Genomic DNA, 19,664 nt, shown 5'->3' with positions numbered 1-19,664 from the left:
AGCTAAGTTCTCATAAGCTGAACAGGGCTGGGCTAGGTCGTGTTCTTATGGGAGACCTCCACAGAAACCCTGGAGGTGTCAGCGATGATTCACTGGGTAGTACCCTGCCTTGAGTCAATCCCAAATCACTTTCCCTTCCTGGTGTTAACGGGTTCTTTATATATGCAGGTGCAGCTTTTTTTGAGAAGCAGTCCAAATTTTATTTGCTATAAAAAAAAAATTTTAAATTTTAAAATAAAAGTTGGTTAGGAGAGGGATGGACCAAAGAAAGGGGAAAAAAGGAAGGGAGCAGCAGAAACCGGAGAGTAATGATCAGTTGCAGGCCCAATCCCATTTCAAGAAACTCACACGATGCCCCCAAAGTTTTGGACTGTACTGGGGCTTGGTTATCATACGTTTTGCTTGGGTTGGGTCATCAGTGACAAGATTTGTGGATCTGCTTTAATATGAAGAGTGAAACAAGGGTTGATGCTCTTGGGATCCTATAGAAAGTTCTGACTTGCCCCTGAATAAACCACTCTAAACAAATCCAGAAGATGGGCACAGCCCATCAAGATGCTGTTAGATGCATGGTCTCCCTGGGGGACCCACTCAGTCCCAGGGTAGGCCCTGCAGTGCTGGCCAGAGCATCAAGGATACTAGTCCTGCCCTGATGGGTTTGGCTCAGTGGATAGAGCGTCGGCCTGTGGACCGAGGGGTCCCAGGTTCGATTCCAGTCAAGGGCATGTACCTTGGTTGCGGGCCCATCCCCAGTAGGGAGTGTGCAGGAGGCAGCTGATCGATGTTTCTCTCTCATCGATGTTTCTGACTCTCTGTCCCTCTCCCTTCCTCTCTGTAAAAAATCAATAAAATATATTTTAATAATATATATATTTTTAAAAAAAGATATTAGTCCTTAGGGTGTGTTCTTATAAACACCTAACTGCTTGAAACTACCATCAAATTTTGTTGTTGGCAATTAAAGTGCTATGGTGCCCCTTTCTAGAAGCTGCTGTTATGAGAGTGTTAAAATTCCTAAAGATATGGAAATTTTTTTGGAGTAAAAAACACTTTTTGTTATGCAAAAGGAACTGTGGGCCTATTTCCTTTCTTCAATGAGATATGCTTAGACTGCTTCTATTCCTATTAAATCAAGGATATGAATAAATCTGCCTAAATATTTTCTTTGGGACTGGAGTTATTTTCTAAGTAAATCTCATTGGATGATTAAAGAAAAAAAAGATGAAATAGTTAATAAAAATACCCTCAGTGTCACATAAGAGAAAAAATTGTTCTGTTTATTTGTAAACTGGTAAAATATTTCTAAGTTTGCAAATAAAATAAACATTTCCCCATACAATTGTTTTTGAAGTTATACCCAGCCTGTCTCCCTAATATGACAAAGCCAGGAAACAAAAACAAATATCTCTTCAATAGACTTGAAATCAGTCCACATTTATATTTTTATTTGAGGGATGCATTAGACTTTGAAAAGCCTACAAGTGGTGAATATTGAGCTCTTATTAATAGATTTTTCTCAACTTTTGCTTTGCCTTTAAAAAGAAAAACAGTTACAGAGTATACGATAATTGAAAGTTTAAAAACTGCATGCCTGCCTTTTAGTCACACTGCTAATCATAAGTCTTCCTGCATAACTCCCCCAGCCTTGAATATTGCATAGTCACATACAGAAATCAAACTTTTTCATAAAGTTCTCTCTTGTCAGGTTATATCATTTTTTGTTTTGTTGTTCACATTTTAATCTTTATTAAACTCTACTTGTGTCAGAATTTATTGTGAGGATATGTAAAGAAAATTTATGAAGTTTCCCTTCCTAGGTATAATGTATGGTCTCACTTTATACTGATCTTAGTTTTTATTCAATTTCTTCGCTAACTGAATGCTAAAAGATAGGAAAATTAATAAAAAGCATGTCACATCTTTTCATTTGCAGGAAAAAAAATCAGTGTTCCGCATTCCAATATGAGGGGTCACGTCATACAGTCCTTTCCATTGTCTGGGTTTTGAGAACATCTCTGGAAGTCAAATTTTATATCTTTTTTAGTAATCCTTTCTATATCTACCCTTAACTATATAAAATTCTATTGTAATTATATAAATATGAACATATAATTATAAAAAAACAAACAATGGCTATAGTCAGTGATACAAATATGTTTTCCCCTAAAGTGTGCCTACAAAAGAAAAAGTGCTTATTATAATCTCTAATATAGTAAGGAAAGAAGCAGGGAGAAACAAAAATCAAAATAAAAAAGTATACAAAGAGTTAGGTTTTCCTCTGAACAGAGTTTGGGTGCAAACAGGTTTTATTCTAATGTTATAGGCAAGACATAATACACTCTTTTTATATTTTTATGATAGGATTTCGGTCAGTATCAGAATCAAATTATGTTGTGATGCCTCAAGCATTGGGTTTTACCAGTAGAGGAGAGTGTGAAGTTTCTTTTCAAATTCACTACATCCAGAGACTCCTGTTACCTCACTTTTGAGTGTGTGTGGGGGGGGGCGGGGGGTCAGGGCCTTTTTTCTTACTGCTCCTCAGCTTCCCAGGCCTTGCCCATCCAGCCTTCCCTGATCTGATGCCCATCTGGTGGTACCCTTCCCAGTGTGCCACACAAGAAAAGCACCAGTTACTGTACAACAAAGATTCTTGGGCAAGAAAGAACACGTCTGACTTGAGGAACTAGGAACACTTTCATGGAGTACAAAGCACTTGATCTGAGCCTGAAAGAAAGCATAGAACCATGAGTCCTGGCAGATATTACAAGGAGAGGGAACAGGGTGAGCAAAGTTGTAAATGTAGGACAGATCAGGATATATTGGGAGAAAGCAAACATGCCAGTTTGGTTCTAGCCAAACCATATAGGGTACATGTTGGCGAATAGTGATAGATGATTCTAAAAATATAGGATGCAACCACATAACTGAAGAACATTTACTTAGATTAGCTATTGAGACCTTGTTTTTGGTCAAGGGAATCTTATCTAATAAAGAGGGAATATGCTAATTGACCCTCACATCGTCGCAAAGATGTCAGCACCCACAGCCCATAAGGAGGGAATATGCTAATTGACTGTCCCGCCCTCAAAAGATGGCGGCACCCACAGCCAATAAGGAGGGACTATGCTAATTGACTGCCACGCCCTCAAAGATGGCAGTGCCCACAACCACAAGATGGCAGCACCCAGTCCCCTCAGCCCCGCCAGGTCGGCAGGCATGTGTCAAGGCTGGGCCCACCCCCAGGCAGGCCCGGCCACTCACGCGCCTGCTTCCGGAGTTTCCCAATTCCCTCAGCTCCCAGCCGCCCAGGGCTGGCCCTAGGTACAGGCAAGCCTGGGATGGCGACTGCCCAGCTGCCCAGGGCCGCCCGAGGCTCAGGTAACCAGGGCCAGCCAAGGCTTGTGCTGCCGGCAGTGGCAGCAGCAGAGGTGTGATGGGGCATCACCTTCCCCTGATCGCCTGGTCACCTCCCGCCCCTGAGGGCTCCCAGACTGTGAGAGGGGGCAGGCCAGGCTGAGGGACCCCCCATTCCAGTGCATGAATTTTCATACACCAGGCCTCTAGCCAAATTATAAAAGCCATATTATGGCAGTATCCTGGAAAAGAAGAGAAATCAGTGAAAAAAACTGATGAAGGCTGTAGTTTGGTTAATAGTATTCCACCAATGTCAGTTTCTTAGTTTTGATAAATGTGCCCAAATGAATTAAGATGTGAACATTAGGGGAAGCTCAGTGATGGGTGTATGGGATGGCTCTGCACTATCTTTGCAACTCTTCTGAAAATCAGAAATTATTTCAAGCCCATGCAGTGTGGCTCAGTTGGTTGAATGTCGTCCCATTCTCCAGGAGGTTGCCGGTTCAATTCCTCCTCAAGGCACATATCTGGGTTGTGGGCTTAATTCCCAGTAGGGGGCGTGCTAGAGGCAGCCAATTGTTGTTTCTCTCCTTCTCTCTGAAATCAATAAATACATTAAAAATGTTTTAAAAAATAAATTATTTCAACATATAAAGAAATACCATTATGGCACTTTATCTGCAGCACAGAATACACATGAGGGGTGTTTGGGGATGGTTTGGCTGTAACCACAAGCTCAGCTCCTAGAACAGAAATAAAGCATTTGCCATTGTGCTGTAACCTCACCTGCTCCTAGGGTCTGCTGCTTCCTGTGCTGGCCGTAAAGATCTATCCCTTCGCTGGAAGCTCAGGGCTGCTCTGGGGACCCATGCATTAGGTACAAGGTGGAGTCCAGCTCCCTGGGGCATTTTTTCTTGCTTTTTTTTTTCCTTTGAAATATTTTTTATTAAATTTATTGGGGGTGGCATTGGTTAATAAAATGACAGAGGTTTCAAGTAGTATCAGGTTCTATACTACATCATCTGTATATTGCATTGTGTGATCACCACCCAAAGTCAGATCTTTTTCTGTCATCATGTATTTGACTCCCTTTACCGCTTACTACTGCCCCACCCTCTTCCCTCGTAACCACCATACTATTTCTGTGTATATGAATTTTTGTTCGTTTGTCTTGTTTGGATTTGTTGCTTTTAGTTTTAGAGCCCACATATGAGTGAAATCAAATGATTCTTGACTTTTTTCATCTGACTTATTTCGCTTAGCATGATATGCTCAAGATTCATCCATGTTGAAGCAAATGGCAGTATTTCATCTTTTCTTATGGCTGAATAGCATTCCATCGTACATATGAACCACAGCTTCTTTATCCAATCATCTCGCTTTCTCTATCAGTTCTCCTGCTGTCCCCTTCCATCCTCATGTCTTTCTGAATGTTCTCTGCTGTGTGGGTAGAAAGTAAGCCATTTTTAAGACCATTTGGCACATAATTTGAGAAGTGCTTAAGTTGACTGCCTTTTAATAGGTGATTTTTAAGTGTATCTCTCCATTAACTATGTATCTGAGTTTGAGATTCTAGGGGCTAATGTATTTCTGCCATTCGAAATATTTTCTGTCATCATTAATGCAGGCTAAGTGAAGATGACAGTTTATCCAAAAACAATATAAGCTCATTTCATACTTGTATACAAAGATCATGGCATGAGGAAATATGTAGATAATGTGAGGTCATTGTCCAAAGTTCGTTTTTAATTCCACATATATCCCATGAGCCATCTAAAAAGCCTGGAGGTACAGATCAATACAAGTCAAAACAATCGAAGTTTACTAATATGGAAATAATGTGTGCATTTTTATACGGTGTGCATGTATTCTTTCCATCAGTCTATAGCAGCCTGCTGTGTTGATGAATTTACAATTGCATTTTCTACAATAATCTATTATCCAAAAGTGTGTATGAGATCGCTTAAGTCATTTAGTGACATTTATTGTGAAATGATTGAGACACTTCCTATTTAGAAATAAGTTTCCTGCTCTCCATGATCTCTTCTAAAAAAAAAAACAACAACAACAAAAAAACAACTGAGGTTCTCTTACAATTTGCGTTAGCATAAGCATAATTGGGATACCCTGGGCCAATCTTAGATGTTGCCAGCTTCAATTAGAAGAGAACAATCATAATTTCTCAGATTGTCAGGGGAGAAGCAAGAAACTTTTGGCCCTTTTCCCTGTCTTAAGTACTTCTCACGTTCTGGTAGCACTTGGATTGCTCATGACCAATCAACATGTAAGGTTTCAAATGAGACAGAGAACCCAAGAAAGAACTGAGTCTTTCAGTTCTTCTTTGTTTTGTGTAACAGCAGCCCCAGAGAAAAAGCAACAAGGTGTGGTGGACTAGAGTATGAATGCGTCAGTCAGCTGCCTGGGTTTGCCACATGACTCTCCTGGGTAATAGGTTGGCCAAGTTACTTAACCTCTCTGAACTTGTGTTTCCCCATCTGTAAAAGAAGGATAAGAATTGCAGCCAGATTCACTTTTAAAATTTAGTGAGATATTACAGATTAGCTCTTAGCACTTTGCTTGGCATTTAGTAAGAACTTGAACTTATTAATTAGCTTTTATTTTATAATAATTACTATTACACTTCCTATTCTTTGCTACCTCAAAAGTTCAACCATGTGCCTCATACCCCACTGAACTGTACACTTAACAAAAAATTAAAATGGTAAGTTTCATGTTATGTATATTTTACCATAATAAACAAACATAATGAGTGAAAATAAAAAATAAAATAAAAAGAGTTCCAACCACTCCACCCAGCCTAATATTAAAATCACGTTCCAAAATAAACAACACTCATCCAGGAGACCAGACAAAAATATATATATATTATGGAAAACACACTGGACCGGAGGATGTCGAAGACCCAGGATCTAGTTAGTAACTGTGTTCTGGACCAAGTCATTACACCATCCTGACCTCAGCTTTCTCCTTGGGAAAAGCTCTAGGAGAATGAAATGAGGTGACAGATTGCTTTGTATCACATATAAATTGGCATTATTGTGGCCAGAGTCCCCACTGCTTTTTATCCACTCTTAAGAACAGATGCAGGATGTTCTAGGGAAAATGTCCTGTTCATAATGCATTGATTTGGTTACACAAACATCAGGGCATTTAATAATGTAGTAGGAAACAGGCTCTGACCACCTCTGATTGACAGACACTGGCTGGCTTGACTCCGCTCAGGGGAAATGCCCGGGGCCCAGCTGCTGTTCAGTGGGCCATTTCCATTGCCCCTTGGCTGACATCTTGTTCAGGGCCCAGCCTTTCCCCACAAGAGACCAAAGCCAAGAAGGAATTCAGGAAAATCGCTGAATGAGACTCTGTCCACAGTCCAGAGACACCAGCCTCCCCAAAGTGTGACAGAAAGAGCTCTGAACTGGCACAAGGCGGCCTCGGGTGATTTTAAGCACATGACAACTTTTCGGTAATCAGCTTTCTCATCTGTAAAATCAGGAGAGTGGATTTTAAAATCTTCATGATCTAATTAATACTCTATCGGGTTGTGTTAAGAAAGTACTTTGAAAATTTCAGGATATTTTTCTGCTTGTTGCCCCAAATTTAAAATAATCATTATAGCCCTTAGCTTCATGGATTACCTTGGCTCCCTGTACCCTATTACTTGCCCAATCCCTTACCTTCCTTCTGTTGCCCTTTCTAAGTTGATATAGACTATCTTTAGGGGAGGGACAAATTTATTTAGACCCAATGCCACTGCTGTTTAGGGAAATTGGGATTTACCTAGAACAATATAAGGATTTTCATAAAAATATCCATAGTATAGCCTTCGAATTTTTAATTTTTCGAGATATGCTTTTATTGATTTTTTATTTTTAGAAAGAAATGAAGGAAGAGGGATAGAGAGATAGAAACATTGATGAGAGAGGATCATGAATCAGCTGCCTCCTGCACAGCCCCACCCAGGATCAAGCCCACAACCCTGGCATGTGCCCTGACCAGGAATTGAACCAGCAACCTCTTGATTCCTGGGTCAGTGTTCAACAGCTGAGCCATACTAGTCGGGCATAGCCTTCAAATTTTTAAATGTATTAATTGGTTTTTTAAATTTGGGGTAGTACATTCCTCCATTTTTTTTTTAAATCCAGGGCCTCCTAGGTCTCATATAATGGATAGAATCCCACATTCCAAAAGGACCTTTCCATTTGAAAACCTGTCCCAGAATACCTGTTTTCCTTAGAAAACGTCTGCTGGAAAACAGCTCTTCCAACCTCTTAAGCAGCCAATATTCCCAAGCCACCGTGAGACCACTTCAAAGTGGGAGATGTCCTAGCACTATTAAAATCACGTGCATTTGTAACGTTTATTGTTTAAAACATGATTTAGGACTTTCATTTTAATCTTGCTCCCTTGCCTTTGAGACAAATGAAAGTCTCCAACCAATGCCCATGGAAAATTTCAATTTTATCAATTCTGCTAACTCGCCCAACTGGTAATGAATAAAGCAGAAGTCTTTATCAACAGCAAATTGATCTCTTTCTAATAAAAACTATATATTCACCAGCGTGTTAGAGCCATGTTTAAACTACCCCAGAACAGCAGTTGTAAAAGGAAAAGGCGGCCAGGCAGAGGGTATCTAAAAGCTTTCGTCTCCAAGTATATTTTTTTAAGCGCCGTATCCTTTGTTGTTTGCAAATAAAACCTTCAAATTTTCTGCATTACAATAATTTTCTTAATACTTACAGTCATGGGGAGAAGGGTGGAGTGTCTGCAGGAAGGTGGTAGGGAGGATGGTCTATTCTCTCATTTGGCCGACTCTCCCTTGCCTTTCAATCTTATCCTAGGCAGAGCACAGCTCCAGGGATGACTGAATAGGTTATTTTGAACAAGTTCGTACTTCTTGGTCATCTGAAGTGGCTGTGGTACTTACACTGCTCCCAGGACTCTCCCTGCCTCCTTCCTGGTTTTCTCACATCTCATTAGCTAATCCTCTTCTGCCCACTTGTGACTTAAGTGTCCTGCATGACTCAGTTCTGAGACTCCCCAGTCTGTTGCTTTAAAGACAGTGGATCAAAATTGATTCCCTATGGCTATCTTCAACTCTGCCTTTTTTATTTCTCCAATTTTATGTCACTCAGCATCTCAAAGTTAACTTGTCCAAGGCAAAACTCTTGATCCTCCCAAGCCATCTATCTGCATTACCCGCCTTCTTCATGGCAGTTAATAGCAACAGCGTTTACCCACCTCTTCTGATAAAAAATGCGGAGTCCTCTCTGATTCCTTATGCTCCTTGTCCTGTGGCCCACTCAGGTAGTGCAGCTGGCTTTATGTCAATCTACCCTGGCTCCGTCCTCCTCTCTTCGCACTGCTACCGGCCTAGTGCAAGCCTCTATCTCCACTCACCCAGACTATTGCAAAATCTCTTAACTACTCCCAAACTTGAATTCTCACTCTCTGACAATCCGTTTCCCATACAACAGTTAATGCAATGTCTTTCAAATAAAAATCAGATGATGTCAGTCCTTTCTTTAGATTTTCCAATGGCTTCTCTTTGCCTTAAAGTAGAAACTCTTCGTTGTGGCCTGCAAGATGGCTACTCACTTCTCCCAGGTTAGCACTTTCCCCTCCCTTTCTCCTTCCCCCCTTGACTGTCTTTCCCTGCAGGGAATACACTAAGTTTTTTCCTGCCTTGGGGCACACTTCTTCCTCCATGTCTACACTTAAGCCTCTAGATCATTCTGCAGTCCTCAGGTAAAATGTCATCTCTGTGGAGAGGACTTCCCTGAACACCTGGAAGACTCTACCACATCCAACATTCCATCTCATCATTGTGTTCTAATGTCTTTGTAGCACTCATCACTATCTATGGTTATTTATTTGCTTGTTTACTTGTTTATCATCTCTTTCTACCCATTACAATGCTGGCTTCCTGGGGTCTGAGACCTTGTTTGTTTTGTTTTCTGCTATTTCTCTGAAACCTAGAACCAAAGGTTCAGCAGCATCTTTATGCCAAACCATTTCCCTTCCATCCTCTGTCCTGGTATCTCCAATACCACCACCATGAGACCTTATACCTTTGCATGTCCTTGAGTTCTCAGCTTTTTCAATGGAGCAAATGCGCCTTTATCAGTTAAAATATTTTGCCAGATGACTTAAAAGGGCATCAGGAAACATAGAGAGAGATATTGAAATGGGAGATGAGAGAAAACAAAAGGATCTTAATTTTGCTGAGGTTTAGCCAAGCCAAGAGGTATCACATAACACCAAATAGCCTTTGTTAAAATCACAGAAACTTGGACAAATTAAAACAGAGCTGCCCAGAATGAGTTATGGGGCCTTCTACACTCACACACATCTAACCTTGCAAAATTGTGCTACCCTATGCAGTCAGGCATTGTGGATGCTGTTTCAGCTTGGGATACAGTGCAGTGTGCTCATACACAACATGGCATCTCATATTTGAGACAAAGAAGACTCTGGTTTGCCTATGAGAAGCCAACAAGAAGGAATTCTTTTTTCACCAAGTGGAAAAGACAATTTGCTAACAATTATAGATTATTTGTTTCTGAAATTATCCAGGACTGTAAAGAGATGTGCTACCCCAAAACTTTTTCAAATAATGATCAGTATCTCTTCATTCTCCAAATCTTGGAGTCTCATCTTCTGTCAACACAAACCTTCTCTGAGTAAATAGATTTTAAAAGCTTTAACAAGTGTCACAATAAAAGGGGCATGACAATCCCTGGCTAGAAAGGTAGTAAGTGACCAAAGACATGCTTAAGTGGCCTCTTGATTCTGTCATATCCATCAATATTTTTCATGTCCGTTGCCCTTGATCTCTTAGAACATTGCTATCTCATATTTCAGCATTATTTTCCCAGACATTCGGCAACTACCAAGGTTTTTTTCTTTTGTCTGTTCTCTGGGCTTGTGCGTGGTGTCTAGAACTGCGATTTCAGTGGTACAGTGGTACTATGACAGTATTAATATGACAGAGAGTTGGTCTAACAGAAATGATACAAGGACTATCATTGTAATTCAGACACTTAATTCCCACTTAGTAGATGCAGCCTTGATGACTCACAAGTCATGATCCTCATTCCCCTTCATCAGTCACTCTTGTTTTTGGGTCTGTGGATAGACTGCCACTTTCTCCTCTCAAGTGTTTATGGCACATTGCAACGTTAAGAGTAAAAGACTTATGAAAAACTTTCATAACATTTAAGTGATGGGTAAGGAACACTGGAAAAGGGGACCCTGTGTATTATTCTGTAGTGTTCTAAATTGTACAGAACCAAGACCACTGGTTGATGTTTAACTAAAGTTCTAGAAGATAACCAAGTTATGCCAAAGACGCGATGGGCTGGTCCCACGCAATTCACTCTTCAATTAGCACTAATATTCCTTTCCCCTCCCTGAAGCCCTCTCCCTCTGATTATCACATTAGGAGACTGGGAATATTGCAAAGTAAACATCTGGAGGCATTGATAGTAAACATAGGAGAGACATGCCACAGGTCAGGAAACCCTATCTTATCAGGGGTCCTGGAGACCATAGACTGTTTAGATGGTGTCATGTTACTGTGAACATGTATGTTTTATTTCCATCTGTTGTAGACATCCTGTTTTGGAAAAGCCACTTTATCCCATTTTTAAAGGTTTGATAATTTCAGGGCAGATAATTTTACTTTTTAACTTTAAAAATAAGAGGTGAAAGAAAAATCTTAGAACCTGAACAGCAGAGAAATTACACATGTATTTATATTTGTTTTCTTCTTCTAATTTGTTTGTACTATTTCTATGACCACAGGACAAAATAGAATTCAGTCTTTCTTGAAGTGAGGTCTTTGAATCACTAGCATCAAAATCTCTAGGGAGCCCTGGCTGGTGTGGCTCAGTTTGTTGAGTGTCGTCCTGTGCATGTAGAGGTTGCCAGTTCGATTCCTGGTCAGGGCACATGCCCGGGTTGCCGTCTCTATCCCCTGTAGGGGGCATGCAGGAGGCAGCCAATAGATGTTTCATCAATATTTCTCTCCCTCTCTCAAATCAATAAAAACATATTTTAGAAAAGAAAAGAAAAATGCATATACTTAGGCCCCACTTTGACAGTTACAATCTTTGTGGTAGTACCTGGAAATCTGCATGTTAATCTGTCCTCTGAGGATTCTTCGGTACACAAGTCTGAAAAACACTGAGCTAGAAAAAGTCCTAGGCCTTCTGGTCATAGTGCCAGGCCAGGGGTTAGCCTTCAAGGCATTGAGATTCATCTGTAAGTGCCTGTTCTCTTAACCTGTAAAAGAGCACAGCTTAAAGTTTAACACAAGGAGAACCTGTTTTTGATTTTTTTTTTCTTGAGTTTTAACCTGGGGTTCCTGGTTAAAAGGAGGGTTCACAATTTTCATGAAGTTCTCGAGGATTGTTGCTCAAGAAAGGTGTGTTCTCACACAGCTTAAAATCATGCTTTCCAGTTAGGTGGCTACTAAAAGAAAGGAATTGGGCACTCAGATGGGCCTGTTACCGGAAAGGGGACCTGGCCCTGAGTGGGTCTGCCCTAGAGCCTGTAGGACAAGCATGTCAAACTCTCGGCCTGTGGGCCGCATGCCTCGTTTATTTGGCCCGTGTTAGCCTTTGAGTTTGACATGCTTGCTGTAGGACATTTAGTAAAACTTGGGACAGTGCAACAAGGGAGGGCCTAGGATAGAAGAAGCAACAGGAGAGAGACTAGTCAGGGAAATGGGCCCAGGCCAGGCTGCTTTCACTCACTAAGAAGTCAGAGAAAAGGGGCCTTGGGAACAGGTTCAGAGGATTAGCTCAGGATGAGCTGCTGCTGCCTGGTTGCAAGTCTCCTGGGGTGCCTTAGGGTTTAGGAGATGCATGCTTGTAGGGGAAGAAGAGAGGGTGGGGAAGGCGCAGGCATGCTCCTGGAAGAGAGGGCAGGTGCTAGGAGCTTCATTTTGAGGTGTTTTAAATGTTGGAAATTTAGGGGAGATCTTAGGGGAGGATCTCAAAAGAATATTCATCAGTTTTATGCTGATGTGCCAAAATGAGATTTATTCCCTAACTTCATCTGCCTTTGAGTGTGGTTGTCCAAAGGCATTAACTGGATTTCTGCTCTTTGTCTCCCTGAGTAGGATGATTTAAACTATTTACCCTCTGACTGGGGAGAAGTGTAAACCATTTACTCTTAAGTGTCCTTGGTTACAGAGGATAGGATTTTGAGATTTGCTAGATGGCTATAAGCTGCTTGGCCATTTACTATCTCAGTTTCCCTCTTCCGCTTGTCCTGGCTTACTAGCCTGCCTCAAACCCAGATGGTGCTTGACTCTCCTTTTTCTTTCCATTTCTGCTAATGTCAGAGGAATTCTAAAGCTTATGCGGAAGAGAAATTTAGGATCTTTTACTCCCAAACCTAAAGACCCCTTCGGCATCACAATACCTATTTCCCTCTCATAGGAAAGGAAAGGACAAGACTAAGTTATTTACAAATCATACAGCACTACACTTCCAGAAAGACAGAAACAAATGCCAATGGGTATGTATGATCAGGTTTTTGTTTTTGTTGTTTTTTTAATAAGTTTTAATTGATTTTTTTAGAGAGAAAGTAAGGGAGAAGGAGAGAGAGAGAAACTTCGGTGAAGAGAAACACCATATGATCAGATTTTTAACATTTAGAGCTGCCTTTCAGCATAAAGCAGAATTAACTGCACTTTTTCTATCTGGGATTCTGGTGTAAGTCCAGAGATCACAGCCATGTACAGCAGAATGTGGAAGTGGGTTTGGAAACCAAAATATTATGTCAGCAGTTTCTCTTTCATTTATTCTCTCTTATCAAAACCAACTTTTTAACTCAGGGGCTCTGTTAATAAAAACATAGATAATTTCATTTGGAAGGCCCGAGAGCTTCATGTTTGGGGTTTTTTTAAAAAAAAAACTCTCATCCCCTCCAGGCAGAAGTGTCGGAGGGCTCATTCTCCATGCAGAATAAATCAGCGCTGGTGAACTCTGCTCAGAGGAAGGGAGGTCAGCTTTAAACACACACAGAGCCCGACAGCTGGACTCTCAGTAAAAAGCAAAGAAACCGCAAATATAATTCCTGAGTGTAAGCCTTCCTTTTTATTTCCAATGCCCTCAAAACCTCTTCAGATTCATTTCTACTTTTGTAGTTTTATATTTAAATTTAAAAATGCTTAACAATGCAAACAGCCAATAGAATATATTTGCTGGTCTGTCATCCAAATAGGTAAGTACTCTTTTTCAGAAAGCCATTTTTGTGAAATTGCAGAGTATTGGGGGGCAAGTATTCAGAAAAGAGACCCCCAATGGCCTGAATTTATAATATGTAAAGAGATAAGCAAATATGAGTTCTCAGCCAGCGATGGTCAAGATCCAGCAGGCACACATTTTTCTCCCTGAGAAATGGAATGCCCACCAAGGAGGAAGGACCCAGAATCCAGCAGCCTGAGGGCACTAGGAGAGCCACAGAGGTGGACTTGGCAGTGTTGGTTCATGGGTATGGCCCCTGACAAGATTTCAGGGTGTGACAGGGAGTGGTGTGAGGCAGACAACACCATCTTTTCACCTGAGAGAGGTGACCTGCATTTCTTATTTTTTTTGTTATGCCATAAAAAGGTTCCATTCTTCTCTGCTTCCACTCCAGCCCTTCTCCTTTGGAATATATCCCTGGTCAGAATCATGAAGCTCCTAAGACTCACATGCCCACCTGATTGCCTGGGTGCAGGACACTGCTTGCTTCTGGGCACACAGATTAACCCGGTCACCAGGAACAGCTGGGCTATGGAAGGTATTAGTGCACTGATACAGAAGAGTAAAGTGACATGGTCACATCCCTGACTTTGGCATTAGACAACATTCAGTTCAAGCCTCAGCTCCACTGGGGCATTTAGGCAGGTTACCAAATTCCCTGAATCAGTTTTTTCATCTATAAAATGGGGATAAGGAAAGCATTCAATTCATAGGGTTTATGAAAAGATTAAAAGAATTAACATCTGTGGGGCACCTAAAACAATACACAGCACAGAATATGTGCTCAATCAATGTTGGCTAAGGATGACAAATGTTGGCATATATATATACACACATGTATATTCACATATGTATATATGTAAGCATCTACATATAATGTTTGTATGTATGTATTATTATATATGTCAATAAAATAGATAAGATAGCTATAAAATATAGGGGGGAAATCAGTTTCCACAATTCTAACATAGGAGATAGAGAAGGCCATGATCTTGATGTCTGACATAAGCAACGAATATAGCAGGCAGGGGTGTGGGGGATAGAATGGCTAGCAAATGGACATGATATTGAGATGGAAAGATTGATGAACATGATACTTCCAAGGAAAAGTCCAGCCCATTGCAGGTCCTCATTTCTTGAGGACCTACTGTGCTTATAGGTGCTTGCTAGGTGCGAAGAATGTTGAGATGGATAAGCACAGACTCTGCCCCCAAAGAAGCTAAGGACTCCCAAGGAAGAGAGGCAGAGAAATAGATACTTCCATAACTGGTTTATTGCTATGATAGAATTTGGCCCAGGTGCCATAGGAGAAATGGACGCTCCTGCCCCAGCCTGGTAGTCCAGCAAGGCCTCATGGAGAAGGTAATGCCTGAGCTGAGGAGTGTATTCATTCATTCACTCATTCATTTATTCCACAAATATTCACTGAGTGTCAACTGCCTTTCAGACACTGTTATAGGGACAAGTGATAGAATGACATACACATTTTAAAGATGGAGAAGTTAGAGGAAAAATCCCTGTAGCAGACAGAATCAATAATTATATTATAGGGCTGATCAAAAGGCTCTTTTAACTTCTCATTGCCTACATCTAAGGTTCCTTGATGCTTCCATCAATAGAAACACATTCCTTTGTCTGAGTCACATCCAGTATTGCCACTTCAGAGCATTACAGATAGGTTTGGAAACAGGACAGGCCAGCAAGTTGCCTGAGGGTACTTGGTGCCAGGGCTAGGATGCTGGAGCTGCAGTAGGTAACCAAGGGCTGACACTCCCTTGATTACACCCTGGGAGTGGTTGCTGGGAGCCGCCCTTAGCAGGCCCAACCATCTAAACTAGCTAACCCCGCACAGTTCAGGTTGCATGCTGCACGGGTTCACCCAAACAGCCCCGAAGCCTCTGTCCACTGTGAAAACACGGGACACCCAAGTCGAAGGGAATGCTGAATGACAGCACGTAGGTGTGCAGTGGTCTGTGACCGGAAGGTTCGCTGGAAGCAATTTGCAGAGGAGGCCTTAGAAAACCACCTGGCTGGTTATTGTAAATTAAAAAAGGAAGAGATGCCACTTTTTTCTGAATAATTTTTAATACTAGGTTTATGGTTGGGTACATGTGATAGTCATTACAGCTTATTTAACTCTGAAATTATCTGGCCCCTCAAACTCCTCTGGGACTGTGGGAATCACGGGTTCAATTTTAAAAACAATGTCTGCAAGAAGATAATAAGCTTTTTCTTGAGGAGAATAAATTCAAACCCAAAAGAAAAGAAATCGCTCTCTCTGAGAAGGATGGCAATCATTTCTTATATTTGCTGTGTGTGTTCATAATGTTGGAGCTCAGAAAGTCACCCAGGCGCACAAAGTTTACTTTGCTCAGCTGCTGTGCCCCTCAGTCCTGCAGCCTGAGTTGTGCCTTTCCTGGTGGGGTGTTTTGGAGATAGTCCAAGCGCCTTCTGAACTCTGAGCTCAAATCTCTGAGGTTTCCACTTCTTTGGAGCCGAACATTTCATCAGGAGCTGGGAGCTCGAGTGAGTTACACTGAACAGCTGCACGGTACCCACCACCCTCTCCCCAAGGATGACACGTTCTGAAAGGAGGGTGTTGTAAGCATTCCTGAGCACGCCAGCTAATCTGAGGCCTAGCCTGTTGGCTGGGGGCTACTTCTAAGAAGGATCCCACTGGAATTACAGCATCTTACACTCCTCTCTGCAAGGCCCCCTTCCTCAGAAGAGCAGTTAGGAGGGGGCTGAAAGGGAGAGGCTAGGAGAGGGCCAAATGGGTGAAAAGGAAGCTCTTGAGTCGAGGGGAATTTCCTTTGGGGAACAGGATATTCTCTATCATTAGCTGCTCACAGGAAGGAAAATGGGAAAGCAGGGTTTCTTTTCAAGTGGGGAGAAGCCGGCCGCCAGTGAGGATGCCTGGTTTGGTACTTATGGTGGGACTGCCAAGTGCAAATGCAAATACTCAGACCCCTTTGAACTCTGAAACTGATTCTAACACGGGCCAGCACTCCCCAAAAGGTTTATTGGAATGTCAGTGCTTGCTGGGACCTTGTTGGTTTCACAGCATCATCATCAGGTGAAGGCCCTTGGAGTCAGGCTGGGTTCTGGGAACAGTCCCTGATCAGAGGTACGTTCCCCACCTTGAACCTCTCAGCCCCTTCCTCTTCTGGCTGGAGCGAAGATGCCGGCAGGTCTCATGAGAGGTCTGCGCCTGGCTTTGGTCAGAACTGTCATTCCTGCTACTCTCCAAGGAAGGCACAGAAAAGACACCCTTGCCCAGTCTTCACCTACAGCACAGAGTCCCTTTTACCTACTCCATAGGAGAAAAAGCGGGGGCACTCTCCCCAGCCCCTGGGACATGGCCTAACCAAAATCCTTTGGAAAGTATGTGCCCATTGAGATTACAGGACCATGTCAGTTTGAAAAATTCTGCATATTCATTTTGATATGCCTCAAATAATAACATAAAGAAGACATTTAGCCCTGGACTTTGTGGTTCAGTTGGTGAGCATCGACCCAGGAACCGAGAGGTGGCCATTTTGATTCCGGTCAGCACATGCCCAGGTGCCTGCTCCATCCCTGGTAGGGGGCATGTACGATGTTTCTCTTATTGATGTTTCTCGCTCTCCTTTGCCCTTCCTCTCTCTCTAAAATCAATAAAAACATCTTTAAAAATAAAGCATTTAAATATGAAAACTAAGGCAAGTTGTGGGGAGAGGAGGAGAGAAAGGGAAAGCCCTCAGCTTACATTTATCATCATGGTCAATGGCGCTTACAAAAAGGAGGAATCCGTTTGTATAAAATCTCCTCAGCCTGCCTGGGAGTAGCAAGGCTCGCGGGAGCGAAGGAAGATTTTGTTTTATTTATTCCCTGCATCAGAAGAAAAATCAATAGCTGCTTGGCGAGTCAGACGTAAGTGAGTTATACAGGCCACTGACATGGTGGACCCAACTTTATAACAACCACATTTGCCGCTGTCAGGCCAAGGGCTTCAGTGGCGCCAGCTGTAATTACGGCTGATCACCTCTAATTCAGGACTGCCTGCCTTGATAAAGGTGTCACTAGTGCAACTGTGGCATCAGCATCAATTGGGGATGTCATGCTCCAGGCCAACTGCTGGAGCAAGCGCTTCCCCACCCGGGCCCCAGGGTCAGGCAGACGGCTGGGCAGACCTTGCCGCTTAACTCTTCACCTTGAGTGTTGATAGTCCCTGAAGCTGTGATTTAAATTCCAAGGGACTCACATGAACAGCCCTGTCCCCAGCAGCAGACATCTTTAATAAACTCCGAGGTTCCTCTGAAGGCCGGGGTTAGGCGTGCAGGTTGTCTCTGTTCGGCAACATGCAAAGAGAGGAAACGTTTGTATCACGGACTCAATTCTCTGGTCCCGAGAGCAGTGAGAAGCAGTAGATGGTGACAGGAGGCTCAGATTATTGAAGAATAAATAAGTTGCAACCCCAGCCTTTCTTCTGCTTTTGTGGTATTTTTTTAAAAAAATTCTAGTGAACTTCTCGTTTTTAAAAATTACTTTTTTTTTTCTTTTGGAAGGAGGCACGAAGGCGGAGGGGAAGAGAAAAGGGAGAGAAGATAGAGTTTAAAAGGGGGACTAAAAAACAGCCAGTGTCTGCACTGTGCCAGGGAAAGTCCTGAGCAGGAGAGGTGCGAGGTGAGGGTAGAACCCACAATTGAAAGGACTTCACCACCATTTGTGAAGGATACTGTCTGTCCCCCCCCAAGCTCCTACCCCCCACCCCAGGCTGTTTTTCCTCGCCCTGTAATTTAAAAAGAGACACACATACTGTTTGTTCTCCCTGCATCCTTTTAAACTCACAGCCAGCCACACAGCAGCCAGACCCCACCCCCTACCCCCCAGCAAGTGCAGGGATGGGTGGCTGATCTTCATTTGAGGGGGGAACATAGTTTCATTTCCTCTTCTGTGGGCAGCTCACCTGAGAGTGGAGTGCTAATCTCAGAAAGATAAACGTGCTGTTTGGCAACTAGGGTCCTTTTCCTTCCGCACAGTGTGGGCCGGAGGAGAAGTGACTGATTCTCCAGTTCCCGCCGATGCAGGCGATGCAGGCGGGTGTTTGGCCCAGAGGAGGGTTTGCCCTTGTTGACAGGGGGGTCAGATGCAAGAAGTCTCTGGAGGCCTGGGGGTTGGCATTCAGCAACAGAAAATCTCATCCCGCTCCAGGGGAGAAAAACAGCCCTGGGCCACGGAAATCCTGTTACCGTCAGCCTGGGCCGGTCACCTGTCCTGGGCTTTCATTCCCACTCAGTCCTTCCAACCTGCTACCTTTCACCCATCTCTACGTGGGTCTCCATAGCTATTTCCCTTTCTCCAAACACACGGGCATATTTTTGAAAACCAGTGCTTTTTTTCAAATTTCACCGGAACCTGTGGACCCCTGCCAGCAGAGCTGCGGGTCCCTGCCTGAGTGCGAGGCAGCTGCTGGGCCAACCCCAGGCGGCACTGTTTCCCCCTCTGTTTACACGTTTCTAAGGGCAATTGCACTGGGAAGGCTCTGTGAGTCTGGAACTCAGCCTGGGGCTGTTTTGGTTACATTGAAGTTTTTGCTTCAGTTCTGCCAGATTTAAATGGTGACTTCACCAGCACTGAGCTAAAAGGGAGAAGGAGGAGGAGGGCGAGCCCAGGAGAAAGAGCAAGCGAGCAAGGGAGCGAGTGAGTGGAGGGAGAGAGCCAAGCTCCGCGCTAGAGAAGGGCCAGTGCATTACATCATCGCTTGGCCTGGAATCAAGTGGGAAGGATATGACTCACTCAGGCTAGTTAAGCTTTGGCTCAAATTCTACACACACTCATTCCAGAGCTCTCATGTTCTGCACCTCAGGAGGGAATTCAGCCTCAGTGATGTCCATGAGGTTTGTTTTTAATTTAATTTTATTTTTTTCCGTTTTTATACATTTTTGGGGGACCCCGGCTGCCTTCTTGTCTTGAGCCTTCGTCCTCCTCCTCCTCCTCTTGCTTCTCCCCTTTCTGCCTGTCTTTGTTTCTCCTCTTCCTCCTTCTCCTCTT

At 42.9% G+C, this 19,664-nt stretch overlaps 1 protein-coding gene across 2 annotated transcripts in view; it reads left to right on the top strand.

Moving 5' to 3' along the window:
- Window positions 1-19,664, top strand: part of CREB5 (cAMP responsive element binding protein 5) — a 381,586-nt gene that overhangs the window by 238,372 nt on the left and 123,550 nt on the right. Inside the window, exon 1 of one of the 2 annotated variants that reach the window (XM_006088753.2) lies at window positions 19,297-19,510. The exons of the other annotated variant lie outside the window; for it this stretch is intronic. Coding sequence (XP_006088815.1) covers window positions 19,464-19,510 — 47 coding nt within the window. The 5' untranslated portion in view covers window positions 19,297-19,463. Of the gene's footprint in view, window positions 1-19,296; window positions 19,511-19,664 lie in introns of those variants that run through there. 2 annotated transcript variants of the gene reach the window in all.

Source organism: Myotis lucifugus, unplaced genomic scaffold, assembly GCF_000147115.1.
Source record: "Myotis lucifugus unplaced genomic scaffold, Myoluc2.0 scaffold_52, whole genome shotgun sequence".
NCBI lineage: Eukaryota > Metazoa > Chordata > Mammalia > Chiroptera > Vespertilionidae > Myotis > Myotis lucifugus.
Note: the sequence above shows the minus strand (reverse complement) of the source record. Positions and strands in the feature narration are given on the sequence as shown.